The sequence below is a fragment of the Silurus aristotelis genome (genome assembly GCF_946808225.1).
Source record: "Silurus aristotelis genome assembly, chromosome: 25".
NCBI classification, from domain to species: domain Eukaryota; kingdom Metazoa; phylum Chordata; class Actinopteri; order Siluriformes; family Siluridae; genus Silurus; species Silurus aristotelis.
In genome coordinates this window covers 12283322-12305379 of record NC_139598.1, presented here as the reverse complement: position 1 = coordinate 12305379, position 22058 = coordinate 12283322, and the positions used below count along the sequence as shown (strand labels likewise).

At 36.2% G+C, this 22058-nt stretch overlaps 1 protein-coding gene across 1 annotated transcript in view; it reads right to left on the bottom strand.

The window, feature by feature from the left end:
- tmem145 (transmembrane protein 145) overlaps positions 1-19928 on the bottom strand; it is a 32302-nt gene extending 12374 nt beyond the window's left edge. The window contains exons 1-10 of the mRNA XM_083529962.1: positions 19677-19928; positions 8200-8274; positions 7697-7774; positions 7345-7431; positions 6366-6467; positions 4731-4815; positions 4281-4352; positions 2471-2539; positions 2095-2175; positions 448-526 (exon numbers count right to left, since the gene is read on the bottom strand). Of these exons, the coding sequence (XP_083386088.1) occupies positions 448-526; positions 2095-2175; positions 2471-2539; positions 4281-4352; positions 4731-4815; positions 6366-6467; positions 7345-7431; positions 7697-7774; positions 8200-8274; positions 19677-19772 (824 nt within the window). The 5' untranslated portion in view covers positions 19773-19928. The remainder of the gene's footprint in view (positions 1-447; positions 527-2094; positions 2176-2470; positions 2540-4280; positions 4353-4730; positions 4816-6365; positions 6468-7344; positions 7432-7696; positions 7775-8199; positions 8275-19676) is intronic.
- Positions 19929-22058: the final 2130 nt, after the last annotated feature.

The window sequence follows — 22058 nt, the reverse complement described above, 5'->3', positions numbered from 1 at the left end:
GAGTCTAATGTAATAGTGACGTTAACTATTTTTACTAGCCAGTTGATAATCTGCTTTTCCACAGATTTTAAACTAATTTCCTCTGATTCTCTGTGTTTGAGTTCAACCAATTCATTATAGCTTCAGACCTTCAAACTAGCTATCTAATACTACTGTATCTATCGACTTTTAAACTATCTCAACAAGCTGATACTAGTTTCGGACCTTTGTATTGAGCAAAATAATGAAATAATGGCAATCTACGTTTGTTAACCATCACCTCATAAAATCATTCAGGACTGAGAGCCTGTCAAACAATTCAATAATTAGAACTAGACAGCCTTAAAAGTGTGGCCTTTCAGCCATTTTCTCTCAGTATGCTAACTACCATTGTAATTACTAGACAATATAAATAACAAATGAACTAGCATGCAATATGATAAAGTTAAATGATGTTAAACTATTTACCTTGTGACTGTGAAGCCTTTCCCCAAGAGAATCAGCATCAGGAGGAAGATAAGGAAACTAACAGAGAAGAGTAATTTCCCTAGATTGGACAGAGAAATAAATATAGAGAGAAAGAAAGAAAGACAGAGAAAACAAAAGAAGAGGTTAGATTAGGTGCATTTTTTTGCTTTGGGCTTCTTTTAGACTGGTTCCACTAGATTTTTAAGTGTGCTTCTGAAGATTTGTGCTCATTCAGCCATTAGGGCACTACTAAAGTCAGGCACTGATGTAGTGTGAGGACGCCTGGGGTGCAGTCAGTCTTTTAATTCATCCCAAATGTTTTCTGTAAGGTTGAGTTCAGAGCTCTATAGCAGGCCACTCAAGAGCTTTCACTCCGTTAGCCACGTTTACCAAGCCTTTGTTTCATGTTTTCACGTTTTATGTTTCACTGGGTTTTGATCTCACGTCTGCTTTCTCATTCACACCCCTGTGTTGCCCAGATCACATTGTTTGCTAATCGCTCGATCTGCACCTGTTCTTGTCTATGCATTTGAATTACATTCTGCTTTTGCTTAATCTTTATATTTAAATCAAATAAACTGTTTCTTATGCATTTACCTCCACCCAGCCTCACATTTGTGACAATAAGAAAGTACATTATTAGTAAATCACACATATTAGAAAGTATAATATACAGGGTTATTCAAAAAGAATGAACCGATATCATGACGCAATTGCTTCAGTTCTCAAGCATGGAATGAGTCAGTGACATTTGAGAGGAAGTTGATTGTGAGTATAATAATTGTGTCTTAGCTGGAGGTTTGTATAAATTTTCCTGAATAAAATATTGCGTAATGAAATTATTATTTTTGAATAACACTGCATATAGGAATAAATCGTAATTTTTTTTTTTTTAAGTAAATTGTAAATAAGTAAATAACAAATAAGTGTAAAAAAGTTATTACTGCATAATTTTGGAAGTAAAATGTCAATACTTAAGTAAATAAATTAATAAGTAAGTAAGTGAGTGATCAATCAGCTTTAGCTCTATGGACAAAGGCTCCTGTCCACAAATCCATTATATAAACGTCATATGCATGGGCCACATACCTTTTACCCTTATTTACATTAAATTTACACAAAATAACACAAATTTATATTGGTGATACAGTAATGAGCTTCTAAATAAACTCGACACTACCCACAATTTGCAATGCTCACAGTTGTGAGTCACAGCTGAATGAGCAGACTTTTCCTCATTTACACAAATGCACACACACAAACACACACCATAAAAAGAGACAATAAACTCATTCACAATGCAAAATATTGTTCAGAGTTTGTTTCCATATGCCTGACATGTTAAAGCCTGTGATCTCATGTTTGAATTTACTGTATTATCATTCCAGCCTAGCCCAGTTTATCCCGTTTGTGCATCATCTAACCTCTGCTGCTCTTTAACTACCACTTTATCTTGTGTGTTGAATTTGTCATACTTGTTTTTTTTTAAAAAGCCCAAAATTTGCTTCCGAGAGTGTTTTCGAAATGCGACGCTAAGATCCAGTTTTAAATAGGTCTAAATTTATCCAGAAATAATCTTATTTATATAATCTCATATTTAACTCATACAAAACATTTTGATTAATGTATTAATATTGGGTCACTCACCGAGTATCTTCAGACACCCATTTCCCACTCCGTCTCTGGCATACAGGCCCCAGTAGATACAAAAAAAAAGCAAACTGAAAACTGAGGGGACACAGAACACAAAAACAGAGAATGACAAATAAAATCTATGATAAAAGTATTACAAAGACAGATGAAAGCCAATATGTAAATGACAGCAGAACAACGGTTGAGTGGAAATCAAAGAGGAGAAATATGGGAAATGAATAAAATACAGGCGCTATTATCTACAGTTTGAATATCCTGAAATTAAGACTAGGGTAATATTTATGTTCAAGTACAGCAGTAATCATATATAGCAAATACATAAACATGAAAAACAAAATATGTGGAACAGCAGCAGATCTCCTATTATTACCCTCTATTCCAGCTGCAGTCATAAACATCTTATATGTGGTATGGAGTAACTGTCTTCCCTTCAGTTTATCTAAAAGAATAACAGAGAGAGAACATTTTGAAAATATAAAAAAAAAACAAGAACCTGACATGATGTTTTATAAAATCTCACATAAAATATTAGACTGAGTCATAAGGTCTGTGTATGTTTCTTTTATTCTTTTTTTTTTCATTTGCCATCTTAAAAAAAACTAAATGTGAATTACAATGCCTTGGTTCCTTTTTGATTAAATATTGAAAACAGCTTTTGATTGTTTCTAAACCTATATAATATAATAATAATAATATTTCTTATTTAATAAGTTTGTTATGCTCATTTAATTGCACAAAATGCAAAATGGCCTAAAGTGCAATATTTACAATCTAACATTCTACTATGTTATGATTATACTATGTTATATACTATGATTGGGAGGTCCCCTGGTGGTCTAGTGGTTAAGATGCAGCGCTCCCACCGCTGCGACCCGGGTTCGATTCCCGGTCAGGGAACCATCCCCAGCCACTCTTAGTGCCGGTCCCAAGCCCGGATAAATTGGGGAGGGTTGCGTTAGGAAGGGCATCCAGCGTAAAACATGTGCCAAATCAAACGTGCGGAGGATCCGCTGTGGCGACCCCTAACGGGAGAAGCCGAAAAGAAATCCCATATACTATGATTGGGAAATAAAAGCTCAGTGGATAAGATGTTAAACTTCTGATCGGAAGGTCATGGTTTCAAATCCCAGCACCAACAAGCTGCCACCCCTTGAGCGAGGCCCTTAACCCACAACTGCTCAGCTGTATAAATGATAACTGAAAGTCGCTCTGGATAAGAGCATCTGCCAAATGCTATAAATATAAATATGATACTGGGTGGCTGTTGTTGCTGAATGTTTAATAAATGCACTGATGGTTTATGCTCTAATGGCTAATCATTCATTTTACATCCGGGCTGTTCCTTTTGAGCCAAAAATAGTTTTTAAATATAAGTATTTAATTATTTGTTTTTCATTTTCACGAAAAACAAAACAAAAAAAAAAAACAAGGAATGATTGCAACACACAAAGACCATCATATTATTACATTCAGTAAGTCATTTCAATAAGTGCCTCTAAAATGTGATGAATGTAACGCAACAGGGTGCATAGTTATGGGAAACTATTCCAAGTGTTTTATACCAAAGCATTTTGCCTACAATTACAATTTTTAATTATTAATCATAAAAAATATATTTTGTTAATACTTGATAATTTCTATAGTTACATTTAATGCTGCTATAACCTATGTTATTGCAGAAGTAAACATCCCTTCCCCTCATCAGCCTCTCATTGCTATCTCTCTTTTAGAGTTAATAAGACAAAAAACATCCAGAGAATTGTTACAGAGAGTAAAAAAAAAACAGTCATCTATCTGTTTAAACATTTGAGCATACCATCAATAAAACACAAATGTAACATCAATGAAATCATCACTGTATCACAAATGATAAATGTTTCATTGTTAAATTCCAATTCCAATATACCAATTCATTAAAAACTATATAATTAAACAGTGAATTATTAATAATTATAAATGATGTAACTGTAATAATTATATGGACCATCTGCCATGAGCTCTAACCATAGCAACAGTAACAGATATGAATTAGTGCATTAATATAAATCTGTGGCTTGAATTACAGCCAGCACTCCAGACAGACCTGCTTTTTTTAACCAAGCGGAAAGCCAGACATCAACAGTATTTTTGGTATTTTTTAGAAAAATTCTTGTATAAAAACAATACTAACATGAACTCACATGCAAAATAGCAGGAGAGAGAAAATACACTGGCAAATATGACCAGGAAGGTGATGTCTGTTTCCAAAATTCCTGGAAGAGAAAAGGAAATGAAACAAGAACGGAAACTGTGAGTGAGAAAAAGTGTTTCACACTTACAATTTACAAGTAAAACATTGCATAGTAAATATATATGTTTTTTCTTTCATGACATATTTGTGTTTGACTATTTTAAACCTATATTTGTTTCTTTTTAGTTGTTATGCTAGTTTAGTCATGTTGGCATGCAGGTCTGATGTAACCTTAAATCTATGAACATCCAAGCATTGCAATATACCATAAAGAAAACAGAAAAATCTATCAACTTGAGTTACTTTGTACAACCATTTCACATAAACTCTCCAGTCATTTAATTTCCATATAACATCTTCACTTAGGTCCAGCATGCAAACACTCATCTGTATGTCTCACCAAACTCATCTGCCGAAAAATGCCGTTTCCAAAAAGACTGCCCATTCGTTAGCTTCATCTCATACTCCAGCTGTAACCCTCCACCCTGAAAAGAGATATTATAAAAGAGAAATATTCACAACACAAAGAGATAATTTATAAAGACCATCAAAGCATCAGACCTTCTTGTTCTTGAGAGGATTTGAGGCAAGCTTGGTAAAAAAAAAAAAAAAGCCAACAAGCTTTGATTTCATTTAGTAGAAAATCCTTTTCTCTCTTTATCAATAGGGTAAAAAGCATACACTGTCAAATTCAATGTGACTAGAGATGGTGTGAAGCTGAGGGACTGGATAGAAGATAGCAAAGTAGAAAAGCTAGAGCAAAAATGTGTTAAGTTGTGAATAAATGGAACTGGAATTTTCTTGCTTCGAAAAAATATATAGAAGAAAAAAATATTTTTTAGTACACACTTTGACACACCTCAAGTCAAATCAAGACAAGTCAAGTCAAGTCAAGAAACTTTTATTGTCATTTCAACCATATATAGCTGACGCAGTACACAGTGAAATGAAACAACGTTCCACCTGAATCCTGGTGCTACATAAAACAACAATCACAGAAAACACAGGGCTAGGGACTAAGTGTCCTCGCCACATAAAGTGCATCATGTGCAATCTGGTGCAAACAGTGCAAAGACAACTCAAGACAGTGCAAGACAACACAAGACAGTATAAGATAAATACACAAAATAGCGCTGCCAGTAAACCTGTTGTATATTGCACATTGCGGTGTGTAAAAGAGTAAAGATTTAAAGGCTATGGCATGTCTATCCCAAACACAACTGAACTTTTGTTATTGACCAAATACTTATTTTCCACCATAATTTGCAAATAAATTCTTTAATAATCAGACAATGTGATTTTCGGGATTTTTTTTTCTCATTTTGTCTCTCATAGTTGAAGTGTATCTATGATGAAAATTACAGGCCTCTTTCATCTTTTTAAGTGGGAGAACTTGCACAATTGGTGGCTGACTAAATACTTTTTGCCACTATATATATATATATATATATTTTTATAAATTATGTTTATATTATTATATTATATATCATAATTATATTTTTATAATAATTCTTTTTATAAATTATGCAAAAATTGAGAAATAAGATATTTAGTTAGGACAAGAAAAAATGGCACCTTTAGTCGAAAGAGTAAATTTGTGTGTATATTGAGGCCAAATTGCAGCAATTACTGGCATCGATCGAATATCTGGCACACTTTCTCTTACACTGTTTACTCAGATTTTTTTGTAATTTTCAGCTCTCTGTGAGCTTTGGAGATTGGTGGGCATTACTATATATAATTGATCTGTTCTATAAACTCACATTCGGCAATTTATGGATGGCTGATTAACATATGCATATAAGAATTAAGAAAATCAGTGTTACTGATATGTGCAAGCATGTGGAGGTAATCACAGGTTATCACAGGTTATCACAGTTATCCATGTTCATGAGGAATGAGAACTTTGAAATATTTTCCCTTTCTCTTTCCTAAAATGTTTTTATACAGTATAACACAAATTATGTTGTATTTTACAAGGTTGGATAAGCAGTCTTTTTTTTTTTCATGTTATAAAAGGTGAATTAGCGCTTACCCCGCACTTGCTGAGCACAATGTACCACCATCTCTCTCTGACGGAACGAAAGCTTCGCCCTCCGACACAGCTGAGAATTTCCTCACCATTCTCTTCTTCAACCTGAGGTGCAAATAATTACAACAACCTCACACCTAAGATCTTCTTAAAACTGTACAATATAGTGGCCATAAAACTACTGGTACCCTTCATAGAAATGTGCAAAAATATATGATACTTCAGTTAAAAATTCATAAACATGGTATAAATGAATGTAAAACAGTCTAATGTTTTATTATTTTATTATTAATGAATGCTATTCTATACTAAACTAGGGTCTTTGGGTCAAAATAACAGTCTTCATATCTTTGTCAATTTAAGCTTCTTAATTTTCTTAAGTTTGTGAAGTTGAACTTCATTCTTCAATTCTGATTATAAGACATCAGTTGCATTCCAGCACACAGACTGAGATGGTCATTGCAAAAACAATGATTTTGTGCTTGTACCACTATTTCTGTGTTAATTTAGAAGTTCATTTCATAATCATATAAAGCTCCATCTGGAGTGAGTCTGAACATCCTGGCATTGACAGCCAAGTTTTTAGGCTGAAATATTTGAGTACTCATATGAATTTATCGTGCCTTAATTGTGCCTAATTGTATTTGTAAATGCTTATTTTTTATTATTTGCCCTGGTTAACTACCATCTGTCTTTTTTCTGTTGAATTGTCTTGTTTTTCCTCATAGAAAATCGATTACAGACCTAATTTTCCTTGTGTGCATCCAATATTTATAACCAAAGGGAATATTACATGGCTTGTTTTCATATATTTAAAATATTCACAAACTTAAAATGTTATATAAGAAGAATAGAAATATTATTCTTTATTATATGACTATTTTGTATAATTCTTTCATTGCATAATGCATATTGTAATATTTTTGCTCATATTGAAGAAGGGTACACATAATTCTGGAGAGCATTTAACTGAATCCCTCACCACACATCCAGACCAGGTATAGCGAGTGGTCAGGTTTATGACTTGGTTGTTTTCAGGCCTCAGAACTGCCTCTTTCTGATAGCAGTCCTGCAATACATCCACAAAAATCACTGAACATATAACCTTTACCTTTTTTTTTTTGGTCTTTCACCAAGATAAAAATAATAAAAGGGATCGTCAAACTATTCACATCCATGTAATGTTTTTACTTTTGTATCACATTCGGTACTAGAGCTGAGAATGCAATTTAGAAAGCAACATGGCACTTTATATTATATTCTCCTCATAAACTTAATCTCTGCATGCAGTATACAACAAACCTACACACATACACTGACAGTGTTCACCTCACCTTGTCTGGCCTCTTGTATACAGCTGGCCACTGCGAGCTTTCATCAAAGTAGAGCAATATGTTCTGACAACAGTGTGACTGAGGGGAGACCACAGCATGGAGGAAAGGGAAAGAAAGACATTCTGAGACAAACATGATAAACTATCTCTGCCAAGGAGACTACAAAACAAGATGTCACTTAGTGAATGAAACACAATGAGACAGCAACTTTACTGAGAAAACAAAAAAAGAAAACTGGATCAAACAGCAAAATGCAGTCATAATGCTTCTGCTCATTTTAAGTGTCAAAATGTTCTGTTTTTCTGACTGGCAATAATATAGTCTAATATTAGAACCTGGATGGTCAGCAAAGATATACAATATGTAGTGATACTGTATCTTGTATATTCTATACCTTCTTCACCGCCATGTTACAAAAGCAATAGATAATGTATTAAAAAAATGAGTTCCTCTGCTTCCTATTGCTAGCAACCATACTTTAGATTTAAGACAAGCAGTTTTACCTTTGGGTAGCGAAACTTGAAGTCCAATCTGCCAAAATCAGTAAGGAAACAAAACCTTGTCAGAAACACCCAATCCTGTAAAATGGGAAGAATAGAACATGCTAAAACTATGATTACAGGCTGATTCAAACCTGCATGAATTTCATCACAGCAACTCATTAATGTAAGTCAGTAGTATGTATGGATCCCACTTGCTTGTATGCACTCCGAACAATGTCTGGGCATACTTCTGATGTGTTGGTGATTGGTGTCTAGAGGGATCTCCTCCCAAATCGGGATCAGGGCAGCATCCGTGAGCTCCTAGACAGTCAGTGGTGACTTTGGGTACTTCTATATATAACATCCCAGAGGTGCTAAATTGGATTCAGGTCTTGGGAACATGTGGGCCAGTCAATGGCATCAATGCCTTTGTAATACAAAAACTGCCTACACACTCTGGTCACATGGGGCTGGGCACTGTCATGTACCAGGTGGAACACAGGGCCCACTGTTCCAACAAAAGGTCTGACAATGGCTCTGAAGATTTCCTCCCAGGACATTACAACAAAAAGAGATCCTGGACAGTCTGTGGTGCTACCTGGTCACTTCGGATACTCTGATACATAACGTCCCAGAGGTTCTATGGGACCTTACAGCAGTAAGGTTACCATTGACTAGCACATGGAGCTCTGTGCAACCCTCCAAGGATAGTTCTCCCCAGACTATTATTCACCGACTGACAAACCAAGACGACCCATGCAAAATATTGTTCCCCACAGTTTCTCCAGACTCTATTAAGAGAACAGGGCGCCGATTGTGGACCTGTCATTTCTGATGTTTATTGGCTAATTCCAAACAAGCTGCGTGGTGATGGCCTGTGGGCACAGATCTTACTGGATGTTGGGCTCTAATGACACACTTACCCACAGTTTGGTCAGAAACATCCACACCAGTAGCCCACTGGAGGTCATTTTGTAAGGCTCTGGCTTCTTCCCTGTACAAAGGCACAAGCCATATTCCTGCAGCTGAGTTGTTTCACTTCTATATCTCTCTCCGGCTCTTCTTGTGTAATGACATGTCTTCTGGTATCTCCTTCTGTGGTAGAAGATACACCAAACCTCCATGCAACAGCACGTATGAATGCGGGACCCTGGTGGGAGCTGGACTACCTGAGCAAACTGAATGGGTTGCAGGTGCTGCCTCAATCTACACATAACTCAAGCAGAAAGAATAAGAAGAGAGCAGTTGTCTGCGGCTACCATCTGCAAAACCACTCCTTTGGTAGGGGTTTTCTTGCTGTTGCTGCTCCAGTGCACCTATTGTCACTTTCATTAGCACCAAAGCAGATTAAACTGATTCACAATCACTTATGTTTCCTAACTGGATAGATTCATATCCCTGATGTTTAATTTACTTGGTGTTATACTCTGAGTGTTCCTTTAATTTGTTTGAGCAGTGTTCATTCAAACATTCAGAATTTCCATATCCACTGCTACATAGATAATAAAGAAAGGGAGGAAGGAAATTAGACAGGAAATAAGAAATAAAATGTATTTAAATAAAAAGAAGAAAAATTGACAATACATAGACAGAGGGATAAAATAATGAAAAAGGAAGCAATTTGAACATCTCAAGTATTTATAATATTATATAATATACACACATATATATTTATACTAGCTGAAAGTACCCGTGCTTCGCTACGGAAGGCAGAACGCTAAGCAATATGGCAATAAGCAGTAAGCACTGAGCAGGACTGGATGATCAGAGATCAGAACGTAACGTCAACAAATAACGTACTACCCCTTTGTAGTACGGATACAGGGCAAACTACTTTTAAAATAATTTTTAGCGTGCATCTAACATCTAATAAGAAACAATGTAGTAAGTTTCATGAGGATCCGTACTGTTATTTTGAAGAATGTACAATGCGTGAGAAATCGCGTTTTTCGCGAGTTAGCCGCGATCCAGGGCGAATTTTTCAAAACCCTTTCTTAGTGAGCACCTAAGACCCAAGAGGAAGGTATGTTCCAAATTTCATTGCAATACGTTCAGTGGTTTTTGAGATTTCGTGATGAGTGAGTGAGTCAGTCAGTGGTACTTGAGCTTTATATATATATATATATATATATATATATATATATATATATATATATATATATATATATATATATATATATATATATATATATATATATATATATATATGTGTGTGTATATTATATAATATGTAGTAAAACCAAACTCAACATAGAGCATAAAGACAAAATATTCTTGTACATGTTGTATAAGAATTATGTTGTTTTAAATTACGTTAATCATCAGGACACCAAACAGAACTTTTGCTAGGTTTCCACATGGATGGCTTGAGGGCCCAACATCTAGTGGGACTTGAGCTAACAGCCCAGCACTATACAGCTTGATGTGCAGTTGCCAGAAAACATCAGATTTAGCAGGTGGCATCTGTCGTTTAATGGATAAGAGCAGGTTCACGTTGAGCAGATGTGACAGATGTAAAAAAAAAAAAATTGATATGCCGTGGGGAACATTATGCTGCCTGCAACATCATCTACAATGAGTGGTTCTGCTTTGCCAGTGGGGAAATAATAGTCTGGGGATAAATATCCTTGGAGAATTGCATAGATAGAAGCTAGTAAACGGCAAGTTTCTGTGTAAGGTCTTAAAAAACCTCTTGGAGGACCTCTGGGACGTTATGTATGGGTGTATCCGAAGTTACCAGGTAGAACCACAAACTGTCCAGGAGCTCATTGATGCTGCTCTGATTTAGATCTGGGAGGAGACACCAATCACCCAGGAGTACGCCCAGAAGTTGCTGAGAGTCCAAACATGCCGGTGGGTGTCATATACACTACTGTCTTCCTTCAATACATTTTTAATGAAAGAATAATGTTTAGTTTTTAGTTTAATCCATGATGTAATGATGCTACAGTAGACTTAATGTAAACAGCCACTGAATCTACTAAGATCACAAGCTTTATAGGAATGTTAAGTGGAAGCTGCAGTTTCCTGGGCTGAAATTCTAGCTTGTTGTGGTAACAGACATCTGATCTCTGTTTCTGGAAAGTAAAACTCTGTTTTCACAAATTCCATGGTAAAAGATAGAGTTAGTAGCCACATATGAAATTCCTCACTGGAAACCTATACTATTTGTTCGGGTGATAATTATGATAATGATTATCCTTATAAAATGTTTTTATTATCATTATTAAATGTATTACTATTTGATAATGTATTTATAATGCATTTTGTAATGTATACTATTATATAATGTATTTTTTCTTTTCTCTGCTACATTTCCTTACGCCACTGCTCAATTTTTAATAGTGTTTTCCCATTGAAGGCAAGCAAACTATTCCTCATAGTTGGCAAGCATGTTGCCCACATGATGGATTTGCCAAGCAACCATAAAAAATAAATAAAAAAAGATCAAAGTTGAACATACTCTCTAATATTTTGGCATGGCCACACTTGGCATTATTCAGTGCGTTGAGTGCTTGCAATCATTCTAATAGAAAATTGCATAGAATTAAAAAAGTGTATACAGACATTAGAGAGGATCCTCACAGCTAGATCCTTACAGCAAGATCAAGGGGTGATGAGTCCTAAAATCTGTTTAATGCACATTACTGTCTGATTCATACTTCTGTCTCCACAAATGTGCGACTTGGAATTAGGTGGACAAATACAAAACGAGTGTTTTTTCTAATGAATATTACAGTCTCCAGATCGGAACCTGTAGACTGATTTAAAGAAACAGGTGCACATGCACAAATCTAAAAATGTAAAGAAGCTCAAAATATCCTGCAAGAATGACTGGACCTATAGCATACTTTAGGCATCTTGATTGACATTAAATAAATTAGACAGAATTGACAGAATGATTATTAACAACCAGTTTCTTAGACTATAATCCTTTGCCCAAAATACTCACATTAAACATCACTAAACAGACATAGAGGCACTAAATGAAATCACAAAAGGTGTGATGTATAAATAATTTATTTGAAAGAATAATCTATATAAATTTTAAAATGACAGCATAAAATTTTATTGCACCTTAGATATTATTATGTTGTGTTAGGTTTATAGATCTATAAATAGGTTAGGTCTATAAATAACAAATGTTAATAACAATACTACATTTTAGTATGCTTACATTAAAAAGACATCTATTCTATATTATAGCCTTCTCAAGGTTGATGTTTTAAAAGGAGTAAAAATGGGTAAGCATAAGGGCCAGCTGGTCTCAATGCTAAACGTCATCCCATCCTCCTAGCTTCTACCTGATACAATAAGTTGTTACTCCAAGCTTCTCCACAAGGCAGCAGAATTCTACCAAGGTACAGCTTAGTTTGTGAGCATTTTCCCAAAAATCAGCAAAGAGGTGCGATTTAAAGTTCCTTCCTTAATTGTTAATTGTGAACGGCTAGGACCCTAAATCGAGCAAACATGCCCTCCATCAGCACATCTACCAGCCATTTCATATAGTAGTCCATGTTAGCTACAACAAAAGTCCCTAAAGTTCTGTAGAAACTGCCCTAGGATATCTAAGCTACCCGGCCCATGGGACAGTCAACCTGATGTTGTTGTAGAGAAGTATGAGGCTTTCCTGCTGGCCCCTTTTTTTCCCAGTGGAGGTATTACCTTTGTAGCAGTAGGACTCGTAAGAATCAGGCTTCAAAGTCTGGTTTAATCCAAAGTGTCCCATCCCCTGCTGGCCGTACATGGCATCCGAACCCAGGTAGCGACAGGAAAAACAGGCCACACATGTGGTGCCTAAAATAGCTCTCATAGTTAAACTCTGATCAGCAAAAGCTTTAACAATCCTCCCCCTTCCAAGTGGTAGTCTTCTGGTACCCCTGCTGCACTCAAATAGTGGCCAAAGAAGGTCAACGCGTTTTGCATCAATTTATCACTTACCTACTTGTAACTTCAGCCTTCACTCACAACTTCACTCCCAACAGATCCAAAGTCTTTTCAGGTCAATCTCAGGAAACTTTCAATTAAAAGCCTACTAGATCATTGCAGAGGCCATAATGCATGGTACTAAACTGCCAGACGTCTGTCCCCAAAGTAAAAGTGGTCTTTGGTTTTGCATTATCACTAAAGGTGACACTAAGGCCAAAGTTTTCTGTAGTTCTGTTGTGGAGAACCACCTAAACTAATCTGGTCTAATGCTCTAATAAACTTGAGAGTTTGATGGAACAGGCGCAAACATCAGAAACCGCAAGATGTTGACTGGATGAGGGATGAACATGTAAACCTGCAGAAAGTGTATTGGACAGCGTTTCCAAAAAGCTGAATGGTGACATGGTGGTAGTTTTTATTTCTTGTAAAATTGACTTTAAGGGGATGCCATAATTTGATAGTGATAATTTGTAGCCCCATATACAAGACAGCAACCAAAATACAGGTAAATCAATCCCTGAAATGTTGTTAATTGTTAATTCACTACAATTTCTACCTTAAAACACAAAACCATAGATGCTTAGACTGTACGCTGTTACAAAGTCACCAGAGAAGTGTTGCTGAGTTCCCCTGAGTAAGCAGCAGAGGCCCTGGGGTGGGTATGTGTACCCCTGAAACTGTTACCTTAATGTCTCCATAATGGCATGCCAGAGCCTGATGCAGCACCTCAAATTTATAAACCTGACTTTCTTGGGCAGTGAACAATATCTGCTGTGCATGTTATCTACAGCAACTGCTAACTGGTTTACTGTTGTTCTCATCCCAACTGAAAGCCTCAGCTACTAACTTCTTTTTGAATGCTTCAAAATTGGCCCCATAGGGTAATTAAGCTGCAAACTGAGCAATATTGGTCAGGAACAATTTCCATTATAACATTGTTTGGGAGTGGTATAACTCTAGTTTAAAACCAAAGGATAGACCAAAAATGTTTAATTTGCCTGTGTAATTCATCTGATTTTGCTGATATTTTCAGCAGCATCTACCATCAGTGCTAAGGCCCAGATGTTTTGATCCATTCCTACTCCTGTTTCTAGGTTATCACACTGGATGTTTTCATCCTCAATGGTTTTCTATAATCCGAGTGTTTGTTAGCCAGATATGTTCATTAATAACACAAGGCACACCACTAGAAGAAGTGTGGGGCTGTAATGTACATCAAAATATTTACCTTCTCTAGTGTGAGCTATTGACTGTCCCATCCATACTGGGGCTCCTCTTCACTTTACTCTGATTTCTCATTAAATAACTGAAGCGATCATTCTATTATATCACAAAAAAGGATAAGAGACAGAAGAATATGGTCCAAAGCACCGTTATTTATCGGCCAAAATTGTACAAACTAACACAGGTATCATCAGTTATCTTCATTTCCTTCAAGCAATAGAACAAGCAGTTTCCTTTTCTCTCCCCACCTCTTTATTAATGCTGTCAATCACAATTCTGAATTATTTATGTCCTGATATGTCCTCCAAGTCAAAAGATAAACAAACTATGATTGATATAATAAAAAAAAGGGGAGGCATAAGTCCAGTGGAGGGCCGTGCATTTGCAAATTCTACAGGAAAGAAAACGTAAAAATATAAATGGTTGTTGAAAAAGCTTAACCTGTTTTGGCTGACATTCCCTCGCGATAAACAGCTTTTCTGGAAAAGACCGTCTTTTAAATGTCCTTGCAAATATATCCATGACCAAATCAACTTCTCCTTTTGTCAGTCATTGTGGAATCTATTAAATCCACACACATACAGTAAATCTGAGCTTGTGCAGTTTGTTATCGATGCGGTTTGCTAGGTCTGACTAGTGCACTCTTTGACCATCCAATCACAGGACGTAAAAATGGCGACATTATTGTACGCCTACTAGATGGCCTCGGAGCGGCTAATGCGTAATCTAAACGGTTAAAGCAGCAGCCTTCAAGCAGCACAAACTGAACCCCGGAAGCGCTGCACTGTTAATTTTTAAGGCTTACGGCAGACATTTTTGACCCTAGCAACACGTATTGTGGTGGCTACAATCTGATTGGATAGAAACTTCAATGTAAACAGACACTCCTTGTACCAGTGCAGCCGAGCAAAACGATACAAACTAAATAAAAGAGACTACTGGGAACAATTTAATACATATTCAGGGACAAAAATATTTATCCAATATAATATAATATAATATCCAAAGAGTTAGTTTGAACTAAATTGTGACTTTCTCATTACCACCTTAATTAAATACTTAAATATATAATATTAAATATATATATATATATACACTTATATTTACATTTGCGGCATTTAGCAGACGCCCTTATCCAGAGTGACGTACTAAAGTTCTTTGAGTCTCTAGCAATGAATACATCTACGCTGGTACGCAAGATTACAAACTTAATATAAATATAACTCTTGAATTCTAGAAAGCAAACTTGGAAAGTGATCATTTCAGTGTATTAGGAAGAGGCAGGTCTTCAACCGTCATTTAAAGATAGCTGAATACGTCAAATAAATGCTACCATGTATCACTGTCGATTTACTGATGTCTGATATACAATTCAGGATAAAATACAGTCTGAGTCAATGCAATGAAAAGGATCATTTCAAGGTGAACATGTTCTTGACATGTAATTTTGATGAGGTACTCTTAAAAAAAAAAAAAAAAAAAAAAAAGACTGAAATCAATGAATTATCTACTCAACTATAAGCATCAGTTGAACATATTTTTGTGTAGTATTATTTACCGTATTTTTCGGCCTATAAGGAAAAATATATTTTCCCACGTTTTGAACCCCGCGGCTTAAACAAAGGAGCGGCTAATTTATGAATTTTTCCTGGGTTTTTCCCAGTTTCACAAACTTCAAGCCAAAAAACTGAACCCCATAACATTAGACCATTGAAATTTCCGAACGGATATGAAAAAACGCACTTGTGTTCTGAGCTGCACGGCATCGGGAAAAAAAATTCCATCGGGTGATTTTTAAACACACGACGATACCAAAAGATAAACTCCCGAGAGAAATAGTTGTGAAAGGAAGGAGGAAGACAGTGACCAATTACTTTCTTGGTAGGCTACTGTTTAGATACAACGCGTTGAGTTAGAGTAATGCGTTGAGTCAGGGTGAAGGGAGAGCTCGCTTCTGGCATGCTATTCCCAAAATACCGCTATGCTCCTAGAGGAAGCGCAACATATTTCACCCGTTACACCGTGTGTAACGTGTCTTTCATTAAAGCCTGTGTAAAGTACATTAGTGTAGACTAATATAGACGGCTTATAGACAGGTGCGGCTTATTTATGTTAAAAATAAAAATATATGTAAAATTCGGTGTGTGCGGCTTATATATGAGTGCGCTTTGTAGTCCGGAAATTACGGTAGATAGAGCTTTCTTATTTGCAAGATTCACCCTCTTGATTTTCACCATGATCTATTATACAAAAGCTTTCTAAAAAGGAAATGAATCAGAAATACTAATGTACCTGGGACGGATGTTTGAAGTGAACCGGATCAGTTGTATTCCCATGAATTGTGTAGCCTAATGAATTTTAATTAAGCTGAAACACTGACTACCCGAAGACAATGAACACAAAAAGATCAGTCAGCATTAAAAATTTATTATACACCTAAGAAAAGAAAATGGGAGCTACTTCTATTTGCATGTTGCTCTAGTTTTTTTTTCTGATCTACATTATAACCGTGTCACAGTATTATTGCACAGAGGGAATAAATTTTTTCCCTTTTTCTTAAGAAGTCACAATTATTGACATGCTTCAATTAAGAGCTGGGCTCTACCAAGAAGGTTCTTAGGCTTCTTCATGAATGTTAGATGAGGTTGCTGGACACGGTGCATGGTCCTCAATTATTTGTACTTGTCAGCTCACCACAGGTCCAAAAATCTAATACAGATGCACTCGTTTAGAACATGAGCTGATGACCTGAACCAAACTAATATGCAAATGTGAATTTGCAGTAGCTATGCTCAGGCATGTCTTCTCATTTAAAATGGAGTTTGTACATTTGCCAACTTTGTTGCTGTTTATACACTTTTCTACTTTTCTACTAGGCATAAGGTGCATTATCATGCTGGAATTAGGCAGCATGAGATGGTACAGTACATCAGTTAGGTAAATTGTGGCCATAAAGGGATGCATGGCATCACCAGTAATACTCAGATAGGCTGTTATATTTAAATGATGTTTGATTAAAGGGTGAGTTGTGTGCAAATAAAATAGTCTTCTTGTCAGCAAGAACCAGTCTGGCAATTCTTCTCTGAGTTCTTTCATTGACAAAGCATTTTTGAAAGAGAACCCTATACCCTATATGTTTTTTATGTTTTTTTGGCATTCTGTCTAATTTAGCTTGAACATCTAACATTAGTTTATGACTGGCACTAACAGCCAGAAGAGGAAGCCTTTATTTGTTATATATACACATTACAGTGCAATTAAAATCATTGTTTTTGCATATATCAGCTTCTTAGTGAATTAGGGTCAGAACACAAAGTCAGCCATGATACAATTACCCTGGAGCTAAGAAGGTCAACAGTAGCAGTTTGATGGTGTTGGAGCTTGACAGTGCTGGAAGAACCAACCATTTTATCAGTAACTACGATTCCCTTCATGATGTTTAATGTGAACATGATCTGAAGCTATTGACCTCATGATTTTAGGCATTGTCCAGCCGTCACATGACTCAATGATTTAATAAATGAATGTCTGAATGGATAAATGAATGCATGAATATATGAATGAGTTGATGGATAAATTAATGAATAAACAAATGAATGGATGAATAAATAAATGAATTAATTGCTGGAAGAAATAAAATGGATGGATGAATGGGTGGGTGGTTGAATATATGTATGGATAAATTAATGGATGGATGATGAATGAATGAATGATTGAAATAAATGGATGGCTGAACTAATGAATAAATGAATGCATGAATGAATGGATATATGGATGGATCAATGAATGAATGGATGGATGAATGGTTGAATGAATAGGTGGTTGAATAGATGGGTGAATAAATAAATGGATGGATGATGAATAAATGAATGAATGAAGATTGGAATAAATAGATGGCTGAATGAATGGATAAATGAATAAATGGGTGGATTGATAAATGAATGAATGGATGAATGAATGGATAAATGGATGGATATATAAATGAATGAATAAATGAATGAATGAAGCTTGGAATAAATAGATGGCTGAACTAATGAATGTATGAATAAATGAATGGATGGATACATGGATGGATTAAAGAATGACTGGATGGATGAATAGTTGGATTAATGGGTGGTTAAATAGATGGATGAATAAATACAGGGATGGGTGATGGATGAATGAATGAACAAATGAAGTTTGGAATAAATAGATGGCTGAACTAATGAATGAATGAATGGATAAATGGGTGGATTAATGAATAAATGAATGAATGAATGGGACAATGGATGGATTAATGAATGAATGAATTAATGAATGAATGAAGATTGGAATAAATAGATGGCTGAACTAATGAATGTATGAATGAATGAATAAATGAATGAATGGAATAATGAATAAATGGATGGATGAGTGGTTGGATTAATGGATGAATAAACAAATGAATGAGCATTAAAGGTGTTCATAATAAAAAGTGCATGCATGTTCAGAAAATCGTCCATATAACAGAAGTCCATAACAACCCGGTGACTCTGAGCCCCCTTACAGCATGCATCGAGGAATGATTTAATAGTTTCAGCTGTGTTTCGGGTCATTTTCTATCATCCGCTTTCTGTCTCCTAAAGAATGAACCCGACATCCACTACATGCTCATGGTTATTTAATTGAACCCAAGCTAATCAGGAAGTCAAGGATCAATGTTCCAGTCATGGTGAGTTTTGGTGTTAAGATAGTCTCTGGCTGGTAACGGAGAGTTGACATCACGTGACATGTCGTTGCGCCGAACCGGAGGCCTATTCGCGGTAGATAACGGGGTTCATTATAACGTCATTATAAACGTTCCAGGGTAGTTGCAAGCCCACGGATGCGAGCGTGAAAAGATGAGCTACTATCATCTCGCTATGACATACGTACATTTATATATACACGTGAGCTTAACGGAGAGGTCAAGCGGCGTAACGCACACCTGTAACGTGGTGTGCAATAACATTTAGGCAAGTTGGAGTGGCTTGCGAGCACGCGCACGGTCTTAGAATATCCATGCGATCGGTATGATGCACTTGAGAAATGCCCTATCTATCTATCTATCTATCTATCTATCTATCTATCTATCTATCTATCTATCTATCTATCTATCTATCTATCTATCTGTCTATCTGTCTGTCTGTCTGTCTGTCTGTCTGTCTGTCTGTCTGTCTGTCTGTCTGTCTGTCTGTACACTGATGTAGCACTCTTGTGCACGAAAACCAGCTCATCTAAACGTACAGTACGCTGCAATAGTGGAAGACAGGGTTTGCGAGATCTACCAGGACGCGCGCGCACACACATACGCGCGCGCACACAAAATACATCACTGGTCATCTCACCTCCTTGGTGTTCACGACACCCTTGACATATTTTCCCCAAACAGATGCACCGCACAAGATACTCCACGCAATGGCAAGTGTTAGAACTCTATCCATCTCCTCTTTCGATCCTTGCTCGGTTGTCAGCGCAGGAGTGCGCGCGAGTGCGCAGGAAAGCTTCCGGATGAGACGAAGAGCTGCAGTTACACTCACAGAGCCTCAATGCACGCTCCCGATAGCCCCCTCTCTGCTCATGCACGCGTGCCCGCTCCCGGAGACAGGGACGCGCTTTTTTTCTGGTAGCAGGGAAATAGACCTATATTCATTCTAAGGAGTTACTTCTGCAAAATCGAATGAAAACAAAACACTGCCTGGTTTGAAATTTGTTAAAAAAAGCACAAAAGAGAGATTACTTTAATATCAGTGATCCATTTTATAAAGGACCCCCACGTGACACACAATTAGGCACATTCATTAAAACATTTTGGCTATTAATTGAGGCCAAACAGAATTTTATTTAATTTTCTTTTCAATTGTAATCAGGGTCCAGGCAGCATTATTATAATCACTTTGATAATAATGGATTTTTTAATTAAATCCATTATTCTACACTGTTACTCTTTGGGAGTAGCTATTAAAGCAATGTCCACATGAATACCAAGACCCAAGGTTTCCAAGCAAAACATTGCCCAGAGCATTACTCTGCCTCAATCAGCTTGCCTTCTTCCCAACGTGCTTCTCTTCCCAAGCTAACAAAGAAAGACAGAGGTTCTTTATCTTACTGCGCTTGGTGTTTCACAATGAGGGAATCTTTATAACAGGTTGACCCCTTACAACGACATTCACGATTTTTTCTCATGAGGGATTACATCAAGCCATCTCAGCTCATACAGTGTCTGCTGGTTTCCACTAAACTGTTCAACAGCAGGCAGGAACCCTCACCTGATGTGCATCACATGTATGGGCCCAAACATCATTTGCGGACCCACAAACATGCGTTCACTGCGTGTCAATGCTGGTGAAAATATTTAGACAGACCACTTTGATTGGTGGTGCCAACTAACAAGACCTATGTCTGTCCAGTACTGCCGTCAAAATCTAAGGCTGCTGACCATCATTTGCAAGCTCCCACAAGCTAGGTGGACATGATGGAGGACAGCTCCCCGGACATCACACCTCTATAGATACAGGAACATACACACCATAAGCAGCAGGTACAGGGCGAGCTTTTTTTCTATTTACCATCACCCTACTGAACTACTGAAAGCTCACTGATGCTTTACTGATTTCACTGCCAGTAATCATCTTCATCAACAGTTTTGCTCCACTCTGTACATTCTGTATCATTTCCATACAATTGTAACTGTATATAATTATAAATTCACAGAATACTCTAAATTATTTACAATGTAACTCTACACTATCTGTACACCGTGTATTACATTTGTACAGCTGTACATACAATGTTAATTTAGATATCCCATATTTCTCTACCTATATTGTGCCTTACACACATCTTGCTCTAAAGTAATTTAAAAAAATATATATATAAAGGCTCTGGTCATTGTAGAAAAGCAGAAGTAAGAGTAAACAATATACACAATATAAATTTATATACGCAATTTAAATATCTTTCTTACACTGCCCAGAGCCTTCATATTTATTTGTTTTACTTGCTTAATAGCTTCTGCTCATTTTTCACTGCCAGAGCCTTTAGATTTATTTGTACATATATTTACATATTTATCTGCACTTGTCAGTGTGCACAATGCTGCTATTTGCACTTTTGGTAGATGCATTTCGTTGCACCTGTTCTATGCAGTGACATCCGTCCGTCCGTCTGTCTGTCTTTGATTAATTATATGTTTTCTACACATGTAAAAATGTAAATGCCACACGTCATCATCCTTCGGTAACTACATATTAAGGTTTTATGTCACTATACATGAAATCTTTCACTCAGACTTTAGGTGCACACCAAAAATAATATGCAATATTATTTGCTTACTTGACACATAAAGAAAAACAAATTATTTGTTTATTTTATTTACAGTTACATTTTACTGTAATAAACGTAAGCAATGTAAGTTATTAATCAATTACTGCAAAATCACTTTTAGATGCTGCTTTGACAATCGTTTTATTGTTGTTTTTTGCATGAATGACAAATCCTATACAACATAAAGCACAAAATAGGACACAAAAGCACAAAATAGGTTTAAACTACATGTACAGTATTACAGAAACATTCAACTCTGGAAAATATATACTGATTTAAAAAACAATAAGATAGTGTATATGATATCAGCAGAAATGCTCTTCGATCTTTGGATTATATTTAGACTACAGACAGAATTTTGTGGTAGTTTTTCCAAATGTAAATGTGATATTTGATTTATTTTT